This window comes from Helobdella robusta, assembly GCF_000326865.2.
Source record: "Helobdella robusta unplaced genomic scaffold HELROscaffold_29, whole genome shotgun sequence".
NCBI classification, from domain to species: domain Eukaryota; kingdom Metazoa; phylum Annelida; class Clitellata; order Rhynchobdellida; family Glossiphoniidae; genus Helobdella; species Helobdella robusta.
In genome coordinates, this window is record NW_008704475.1 from 2,012,444 (window position 1) to 2,024,201 (window position 11,758).

The 11,758-nt window shown below is 30.4% G+C and overlaps 1 protein-coding gene across 1 annotated transcript; it reads left to right on the top strand.

Annotated features, from left to right (window-relative positions):
* Positions 1–5,060: 5,060 nt before the first annotated feature.
* Positions 5,061–6,562, top strand: HELRODRAFT_174381 (hypothetical protein; the record flags this gene model as incomplete). The annotated part of the gene is made up of 4 exons (XM_009020882.1): positions 5,061–5,176; positions 5,239–5,732; positions 5,861–6,042; positions 6,515–6,562. 4 exons carry the CDS (start codon positions 5,061–5,063, stop codon positions 6,560–6,562), a joined length of 840 nt encoding a protein of 279 aa, XP_009019130.1.
* Positions 6,563–11,758: the final 5,196 nt, after the last annotated feature.

Consider the following 11,758-nt stretch of genomic DNA (forward strand, 5'->3'; position numbering starts at 1 on the left):
ATGAACTCTGTAGCAGGATTGTAGAAGTATCGGGTGACCCATTAGATAAGAGTTATGTAAAGCAATCCTTTTCTATTTTACTTCAAAAATATAATTCTTTCTGTATTTTGGATGGAGCGTTAAAATACCTGTCTGTGCGAAGCGTTTAACATAGATTAAAGCTGAACCCGGATATGATTATTACTTCCCTATAGTTCTAATCAATTATGGGTTCATACATACTTGCATACATACATACATACATACGTACGTACGTACGTACGTACATACATACATACATACATACATACATACATACATACATACATACATACATACATACATACATACATACATACATACATACATACATACATACATACATACATACATACGTACATACATACGTACATTGTCACGCCAATTCTAAAGAAGACAGGATTAGATAAATCAGATCTGATAAACTATAGGCCGGTGTCAAATTTGTCTTTCGTTCCGTTAAGTTAGTTTTAAATAATCATATAAATAAAAATGGTATTTGGTCTTCGCATCAATCTAGATACAGAAGGTTTCATTCGACCGAAACAGCTCTATCGGATTTATTCTCTCATGTTTATTCAGCAGTTAATGTACAAAAAGTAACTTTGTTGACATTCCTGGACATGAGTTCGACGTTCGATACTGTGAATCATAAAATCCTGCTAGACAGACTGAAATATTGTTATGGTTTAAATAAGATTGCCGGTCGGACTCAGCAGATTTCTCTCGGAACCAATGAAACTTACGTCAGGGGTGCCTCAAGGATCTGTTCTTGGACCGATTCTTTTTAATTTGTACATACATACATACATAACATACATACATACATACATACATACATACATACATACATACATACATACATACATACATACATACATACATACACACGAAACAAAACAAAACGAAATTTTATTTGCTTCTCAAAATTAAAAATTAAAAGAAAGCAGGATGACCATAATAGAATTTATAAAAAATTCATTTAGTATGGCCACCTAAACAGAAATGTTCTATGTTCGTACAAAAGTTTTTCAGCAGATAATAAAAATTTTCCCCAAATGATCTATGAGAGGCATGTTAGATGTTAGTTGTTAGTAAATTAACGAACTCAACTATGTTAGCAAAACAGGTGTTAGTTGTTAGTACGATGGTTCACGGTTTATATATAACAATGTTTGGTATCTATCCAGAAAAACACGGGATAGACATTACATAGTTATCTATATATTTAAGCAACATATAGAACGACATGAATAGTAGATCTCACAGTAAATAAATATATAAAAACTATATACTGATGTCTGTGGATTTTTTCAAGTGAGTAAATTAGACGCGACTTTTCCAATGAGATCAATCAATAAAGCAATCAACCAATTCCTCAATCAAGAAATCAATATAATAATTAAAAATTTAAAGCGATAGATAATAAAATAAGTAAATAAGAATTGTACAAATACATCCGCTTGTTTAGCGATCAGCAACAGTTAATATTCAATGTCATTATTCAACAAATAAATTTTCAATTTGTTTTTAAAATTTGCTTCATTAATTTTATTGAATGGAAAACCATGTTTTAAAATAGCATTCCAAATTCTTGGCCTTTTACAAATGATATGAGAAAAAAGTATGAATGTTTTTGATTTATTTGCTAATATATTATATTGACGTCTGGAATTATTTATCCGAATAAAATAATTATTGAAAATAGAAGGAAGTTTGTTTGAAAGTTGTTTATATACAAAATTGGCTGTAAAATATAAATTTAATTTATCAAAATCTAAATTATTAGTTAATTTGAACAGTTGAGGTGTGTGAGCATCTTTTCGAGAAAGCGTGATGATCTTCATTGCTCTTTTCATCAGAACTTTTACAGACATGGTAGTTGATGGGTAAGCACTGGCCCAAATGACGTTGCAGTATGATACATGGGGCAGACAGATGGCGTTATAAAGAAGATTTAAACATTTTTTGGGTAGATAAAACTTTATTCTATTTATTATTTCTATTGATCTGGCCGACTTGGTTGAAATGTGATTGACGTGGGGTTTAAACGTTAGTTTCTGATCTAAGATTTTAATATTTTGCTCTCGACTATTTGTTGATTGTTAATTGTAATTTTGAACGGTTCTTTATAGTTTAAACACTGCACTGAACCGAAGACGATCATTTGGGTTTTTGAAGTATTCAGTGCTAATTTATTGTCGTTGAACCATTTGACGACGTTTTTTAATTCAACATTTGTTCGGTCAATAACACAATCGATGCTAGTTCCGCTACCAAAAATGTTGGTGTCATCTGCGAAGCAAACATAATCAAAGTAGTTTGATGCATTTGGCAAATCGTTGATAAACAAGATGAAAAGTAGTGGTCCCAAGATACTTCCTTGTGGGACTCCAACACCATTATGTTGTAATGTTGAATTTTTATTTCCCCAGCTGACAAACTGCTTTCTTTCAGACAAATAACTTTCAAACCATTTCAAAGTCGTTCCTCTTATGCCATAGTGTTCAAGCTTACCCAACAGGATGGAATGATCAATACAATCAAAAGCTTTCGACAGATCTAGACATGTTCCTACGATGAATTGTTTTTTCTCCGCAAGTTTTCCAATTTTCCTTACGAGTTCTATTATTGCCAGTTCTGTTGAATGTTTCTCTCGAAACCCGAACTGGTAACATGATAGAATATTATTTTTCTCTAGAAACGATATTATTCGTTTATGCATAATTTTTTCAATTATTTTCGAAAATGCAGGAATTAATGAGATGGGTCGAAAATTAGAAACATCATTATTTCCGGTTACTTTCTGTAACGGTATGATTTTAGATGTTTTGAAGCATCTAGGAAAAATACCTGTTGTGAGTGAGCGATTGATGATGTGCTCGAGAACCCAGGCTGTGTGATTGTTGATATGACTATTTTTGTTGGAATGTTATCCCAGCCGCTAGATGATTTTGGAGCCAGCAGTTTTGTTGCGAAAATAATTTCTTCTGCAGATGCATGGAGGCAAAAAAACGAGTTTGGTATTTTGTTGCCAAGAAACTTTTTCCATTGATTATTTGTTTGAAATGATTTAAGCAGATTTGGTGCTATGTTGATAAAATAATCATTCAAAAAATTTTCTGGATTTTCAATTATTTGTTCATTTGAAGTTACTTGCAAATTCGTTTTATGACTACTGGATCTATTCGATACTTCCTTAATTATTGACCAAGTTTTTTTGCTGTTGTTTTTATTTTGCTCGATTTGGTTGATGTAGTATCTACGTTTTAATTTGTTCTTTAAGTTGGTACACAGTTTACTACAAGTCTTGAATTTTAAAAGTCGATCTTCAGACGGATTTTTCAGATATATTTTAAATAAACATTTACATACTTATATACAAAATATACATACATACATACATACATACATACATACATACATACATACATACATACATACATACATACATACATACATACAAACATACATACATACATACATACATACATACATACATACATACATACATACATACATACATATATACATACATACATACATACATACATACATACATACATACATACATACATACATACATACTTACATACATACATACATAAATACATACGCGCATACATCCATGCATACATACTTCAATGCTTACATCAATTAATACTTGTATCAAGTCGTGAAGTTATCACAAATGCCAGCATTTTGTTAAAAGAAGAAGAAAAAAGTCATTTGAACTCGTGCAGCTTTCAAAAATTGAGACTAAGGGCAAATTCTTTTGGAGCTTTTGTTTGCTACGAAGCATGCTATTGATGAGGATGTGGAAGAAAAATTGTCAACGTATGTGAACTTAAATGTATATTTCCTTTCTTGGTACAAAAAGCAAATTTAGCATAAAAATTAATATTATAAAACGAAACAAAACCTGCGTTAATGGTTAATTTGTAAAAGTGTAACATGCAATTAATTTTCAAAAAGAACAACAACATCTACATTCATGTACTCCTATGTTTTGAACATTTTGTTTCAGACATTTTTGCCTCTGGCTGCTGTTTCTTTACAAAGTTTCATGTTTTTATGTTAATAAACAAAATTTCAGGCAAGATATTAAAACAATCACTTGAATTGAAGCCTGTTCTGCTTGTTATTAAACGCCAGAACATTATGTTAACGCCATCAGTTGTATCAAATGTTATTATGTTGAATTGTTGATGTCATTTTGATAATATATTTTTAGATATAATAGAATTTGTATTTACCTTTGCTTAAGTTTGATATTACGTAAAATCACATTCATAGGGCAATTAAATACAAGTATTCAATACAGGAATTATTTAAAATATTGAAATATGATTTTTATTTACACAAATTTAAAATAAAACTTTATCGACGCGAACAAGAAAAAACGAACGATGCAATGAAGTAAACAACTATATCATCAACAGCAAGCCACAACGGCGATAAAAACTCAAAAATTACATTTGTCGGCTGTTAAACGTATGAAAGGTTTGAAACCACATAAAAACATCAAGATGCAGGCTGCATGCATAAGAGCAGACGGACAGACAGACAGGCAGGCAGACTATCACAATCAAACTTTTCAATTACACCAATGAAGAATGAAGGTGCTTCTTAATTACTTCTTAGATAGGTCTAGTGTTCTGGTGGGTGTGGTCTTCTTTCCTGGAACAAACACACATAAACATACAAACATAAATACATACATTTATACATACATACATACATACATACATACGTACGTACGTACGTACGTACATACATACATACATACATACATACATACATACATACATACATACATACATACATACATACATTCATACATACATACATACATACATATATACATAAATAAATACATACATACATACATACATACATACATACATACATACATACATACATACATACATACATACATTCATACATACATACATACATATATACATAAATACATACATACATACATACACACATACATACATACATACAGATTAGATGAATTCAAATATGTTTTATCGATGATGGTACACATTAGTAAGCATGATGCTCTCATCCTTTTGACCCAAGCTGCGTTTATCCCGATACTCTCATATTTTTTGAAAACTTCCCCTAGTCCGTCAAAACAAATTTCGGATATGTTCGAATGCGAACTTCGTATGGGGTTTCAAACCATTTTTAACATGTTATTTGATGATAAAGGCTGGTGTCAGGCTGTTTTGCCCATTGCATTGGCGGTTTGGGTTTGGGCGTTGTGGCTGATTTGGCACCGTCTGCTTTTTTGTCTTCTGCCGCGGCCACGGCGACCCTTCAAAATATGATGTTGCCAGTAGAGGAGTTATATGAAGACCACCTAAGGAATGAAACGTTTGATGAGTGGTGCTCCATTTTTGGCGATGTACTCAATATTGATGTTTGTTCCCAAAAAAAGTGGAATAAACACTTTTTGAATAAATCCAAAATATCCCTAGACAAAATGAATGATGCACCTCTAAATAAAGCCAGATTGATGGCGGTTAAAAGTGACTTGGGTTCTGCGTGGCTGAGGGCAGTACCCAGCACTGCTTGCGGCACTAGACTTGACAACGCCTCTATTAGAGTCAGTCTATGCCTAAGATTGGGATTACCAGTAGTTTCGGAGTATAGATGTCTGTGCGGAGCCGATGTTTCTTTTTTGAGCTATCATGGTCTTTCATGTAAGTTGGGATCCGGCAGGCAAACCTAGGCATTCAGCAATGTATGATTATCTGATTAGACTTTTCCAAAAAGTTAATATACCAGCCATAAAAGAGCCTGCCGGTCTGATCTCGAATAAAAAAATTAGACCCACAAACTCCATGGTTTGATGGTCGTTGTCTGACGTGGGACGTGACGTTCCCACATATTTTGGCAGATAAGTATACCAGCAATACTTCATTGGAACATGGTTCCGCTGCCATAAGAGCAGCTGATTTTAAAAATTCCAAATATGTTGATCTGAATGACGGCACAAGATTGTTTGTCCCGGTTTGTGTTGAAATGTTTGATCCAATTGATAAGGTCACACAACATTTTTTTGACAATATCAGTACTAGAATAATCTAAGTGTCAGGCGATCCAAACGATAATATATATATATAAAACAAAATATTTCTTTATTATTACAAAAATTAATTCTTTTTGTATATTAGAAAATATCACCAAATGCCCGGCTGCGCGAGATCCTAGGACCAACATAATAAACTAGTGAGTCGGGACTAAATGATAGTTTTTATGGTTATTGTTTTTAACCAAGGACTCGCACATACATACATATATATAAGTACAAGAAATGAAATTATGACGTTGTAATTAGAAAATTAAAAATATGAAAATGTAAAATATGAGAAAATGTTACCTTGTAATAACAACGTCATAATTTCATTTCTTGTACTTTTCATTAAATTTCTTGATTCTAATGTTTAAATTATAATTCAATTTTGATATTTCGTAAAACCAGGGTCTGATGATGACTGTATGTCGAAACAACGTTGTAAGCCTAGGATGACACATAATGATAATAAATATGAATTAAAACAGCTTCGTGTTGCCGAAATACTTATTAAAAAATTAATTAATGCAAAATGGGCAAAAATATTTAACGATATATACATATATATATATATATATATATATATATATATATATATATATATATTTTGGTAACAGACTGTTGTTAACACAACATTTCAAAAATTCAACACTACTTTCAACATTGTTCAACTTTTTTATATTTCTTTTTAATTTATTGATGTCAGAAAAATTAGACATTATAGTGTTTTTAAAAAAATTAGACATTATATTGTTTTTTGTTTTTTACATTCAATTCAATAATAATTTATTTCGCAAAAAAGCACAGGAGATCACGATATTATTGTATGTGCAGACCACCTTAACTATATATATATATATATTTAAAAATGTGTTTACTAATAAAAAATTTTCATATATATATATATATATATATATATATATTCAGATAAAAATAAACAAATAAATAAAATATATATATATATATATATATATATATATATATGTGTGTGTGTGTGTGTGTGGGTGTGTGTGTGTGTGAGTGTGTGTGAGTGTGTTTGTGTGTGTAATAGTTCATCTTCAGTAGTTACAAGTGACATCTTCTGATTTTTATTGGTCTTGAAAGTTGAGGCTGTCCATTGTTAAAAAAAGTTATAATAGTCAATGATCAACATTAGAAGAAACAGTTGGATTCTGTTGTGCTGTTGCTTGTTATGTTACCTTACGATGAGTTTTGATTTTTTTATTATTCTTTAAATAATCAAAATCTGACAAACGCAGAAACTGTTACAGCATGCAAGGTAATAGTATAAAATGATAACGAAAAACAACTAACGAGAAAAAATGTTTGAGCATGTAAGTATGGAGAGTAAAACAAAGTAATGGCTCAAAAGAGAATTAATCAAAATAAGTAATCAATAGACTAGTTAATGACTTATAAGTAAGGTAAGTGATCGGTAAGAAAAAAGAATAGAAAAGATTGAGTAAATGACGAAGTTTTATTGAGTACTGATATATTTAAGGTGTCTTGTGATGAAGATCAGCTTTATTATGTTATGCTACGTTGTGATTTGTGTGATATGTTAGTTAGTTATGTCATGTGTTACGTTGAGTTATGCTTGTTGTGTTGTGTTATATGTTGGAAGAAGCATACACAACACACCCATTGTTATGATAACGGAAGCAAGCATCATTGTTCGTTCTTCTTGAAATCATTAAGATTAGTTATCAGCAGATCATCACGTTAAATAACTGCATGTGTGTGTACGAGAAAGAGTACTTTTACTACATAACAACTTACTGAACAAATAACACATGTGTTTGGCTTTTAATATGGCGTTGCATGGCAGTTAAATTTCGCCTGTACATGCGTCAGTGATTATTATGTCTACACATTTCATTCTATATATTATATATATATATATATATTTATAAGTTACTACGGACAAGTTATGTATATAAATATGTGTGTGTGTGTTGTGTGTGTGTGTGTGTGTGTGTGTGTGTGTGTGTGTGTGTGTGTGTGTGTGTGTGTGTGTATGTGTTGGAGGAAGATCATATCTTATACAGTATTGTATGAATTCTACCAAATCGTTGGCATTAATCAATTTAAATTTGTCTTTTCAATTTTTCTTACTAGTAACAATTTGGTAGAATTCATACAATACTGTATATATATATATATATATATATATATATATATATATATATATATATAAGTCGGTAGATTTCATAAATACTGCATTAATCATGGTCTTTTACCTATATTGTATTGTGTGAATTCTACCAAGTTGTTACTAGTAAGATCAATTGAAAAGACAAATTTAAATTGATTAATGGTCTTATTCCAACATACACACACTCCCGTACAAAATTGTTTTTAATACGTTGAGATCTTAAGAAACCTTTAAAAACATATCATCCTCACTATTTCAACACACGCTAATATCTTGAAAGTGCTTGATAATGCAAAACCAATTAAGCCGAAGCACTCAACAACAATGCTATCCAACCATCATATCCAACCAACATATCCACTCACTCAACCGCACATCTTTGCATTCCCTCTCCAATTCACTCAATCATCCAACAATTCACCACCATGCATCAACATATCCACATGTTTACCTATGTTTACACATATGGTTGGCTAATTAGTTTCATACTCTAACTTGTGCGTGTGTTTGTTTGTGTACCTGTCAGCCAGTTTCAAGATAACTATGTACACAATTACACATACACGCACATGCACACACAAACAGATATATATATATATATATATATATAGATAGATATATATATATATATATATATATATTGTATGAATTTTACGGAATTGTTGGCATTAATCAGTTTAAAATGTGACTTCTCAATTTTCCTTACAAAAATTTTCTGGAAAATGTTCAATTTATTGAAAATAAAATTATCCAAGTTCATCATGAAAATTTAATGAAGCTGTTGTTATCCGAATTCATCAGGCAGATAAGGCCTTATTTCGATTTTTCATAAATCATCTCCATTGCATGTTTAGTTTATATAGTTTCTTTAAACAATGCAAAGTTTTTCAGCAAAGTTTATTAGTTGGTATTTTATTTTTTGTCTTTGTTGTTGCCATTTCCTTATTTTTCATTGTTATTGAAGTTAGTTTTAAAGCGTCGAGTTGGTAATGATATTATCATTTTTTGTTGGATGTTTATTTGAGGTTTATTGATATCTATTAGGAGAGCTTCTGCAATTTTTAGATGTTTTAGAGGTGTTTTTTCAATAACAATGAAGGACAAAGGAATGACAACAGCAAAGATAAAAAATACGATACCAGCTGATAAACTTTGCAGAAGAACTTTGCATTGTTTAAACAAACTATATAAACCAAACGAGAACCGAAGATGATTTTTGAAAAATCGAAATAAGGCCTTATCTGCATGATGAATTTGGATGACAACAGTTTCAATAAATTTTCTTGATGAACTTGGATAATTTTATTTTCAATAAATTGAACAATTTCCAAAAAATCTAGCAAGGGAAACTGAAAAGACAAACTTTAAATTGATATATATATATATATATATATATATATATATATATATATATATATATATATATATATATATATATATATATATATATTGTAAGCGTCGAAAATAATAGAGGAAAAAATTACCTATTATATCGGAAATGTCAGTACATGCAACAAAAATATAATTGAGGACCATCTGAAACAAAACAACATAGCTTTTCTACAATGCTTTCCTGTACTCCGTAAGAAAAATCCGGATGATCCTTTGGTAGAGAAAAGTCAAACTACGGAATTGACGGCTTTCAAAATTATAATACCTTTGAATGAACGTGAGAAACAGGTTAATCCTGACATATGGCCCATGCACACGTTCTTGCGCGAGTGGGATTACAACATGTCAGCAAGTAAGAAGAAAGATGGAAACTTTCGGCCAACAACAATCAACATCAATCATGGAGGCAACAGCTGATAACTATCCATTAAACTCTGTTTTTAAAGATTATAAGTATTTTACATCTGAAATTATTATCAATAACTTAATCAAACCTCAATTACATTTAGTTCAAAACAATATATCGATTTTGCATATAAATGCGCGTAGCTTAATTAATAAAATGTCAGCACTTAACATATTATCTGATCAATTTTATAACTTTTTTTGATATTATTGTGATAAGTGAAACTTGGTTGAATGAAAATACGGCTGATTGCATAAACTTACCTGATTATAAATTTATATATAAAAATAGAGATGTTGGACAGGGTGGTGGAGTTGGTATATTTGTAAAAAGTGGTTTTGATTGCTCTGTTTGTGATGATAGTGTACTTAATGATGAATATGTAGACATGTTATGCATAAATATAAAATCAAATTTTTTCTACAAGTCAACAAATGTGATTGCCTTGTATCGTCCGCCAGACATTAATTTTAATTATTTTTTAAATAAACTTGAACTGGTTTTGGGTGCGCTAAAGCCAACTCAACAATCTTATATTGTTGGCGACTTTAACACTGACTTGCTAAACGTAAACTCACAAAACATAATAATGTTTGAAAATTTATTGTCCTCTTATGGTTATATTCCGCTAATAGAATCTCCTACTCGTGTAACTCCTTCTACAGCGTCACTAATTGACAATATATTCACAAATTCGTCTGAATCTTTTAATAGTGGAGTAATCATCTCAGACTTCTCCGATCACTTTTTTATATACTCAATATCTAATAATCCAAATCTGCTAAACCGTTCTCATCAACTTCTTAATAAGCGAAATTTAAGTAAAAAAACTGTAAATCAAATTAAAACCCATCTTGCAGCAGCTGACTGGACTCCTTTAATGAATGATCGTAATCTCGATAATGCTTGCTTATCCTTCTACAACATAATTAATAACTCACTTGAACTGTTTGCTCCTTTCCAAACTTATAAACCTAGAAACAAAAAATCATGGATAACAATTGATATTTTAAAAATGTCGAATAAACAGTATAAATTGTACAAGAAATATCTACTTAATCCGACAACTGAAAATTTAAATAAATATAAACTGTTCAGAAACAAATTTACAACATTTAAACGACATAACGAAAATAAATATTTTAATAAAAAGTTCCTAGACGCCAAAAATGATGCAAAGAAAAAATGGAATATCATAAAAAATATACTTAATAGAAAAAAGAATACATTTAGCATAAGTAGCATAAAAATTGATAATAATTTAATAGAAAATAAAAAAGAAATAAATGATGAATTTAACAACTACTACATCAACATTGCCAAAACTTTATTGGATAATCAAAATAAACCCAAACATTATCATGAGAAATTTAAAATTGCAAATTCAATATGTCAATCCATCTTTTTAAGACCAGTTGATGAAATAGAAATTTTAAATATAGTTAAAAATATGAAAAACAAAACAAGTATTTCTCAGGATAACTTAAGTAATTACTTAATCAAACAGATGATTAATGAAATAATAAAGCCTTTAACATACATATACAAACTTTCTTTCTCACAGGGCTACTTTCCTCAATGCTTTAAGACCGCTAAAGTAATACCAGTTTACAAAAAAGGAGATCGGTTAGATATATCTAACTACCGCCCTGTTTCTCTTCTCTTGCCTATTTCAAAAATTATAGAACAATTGATGTGC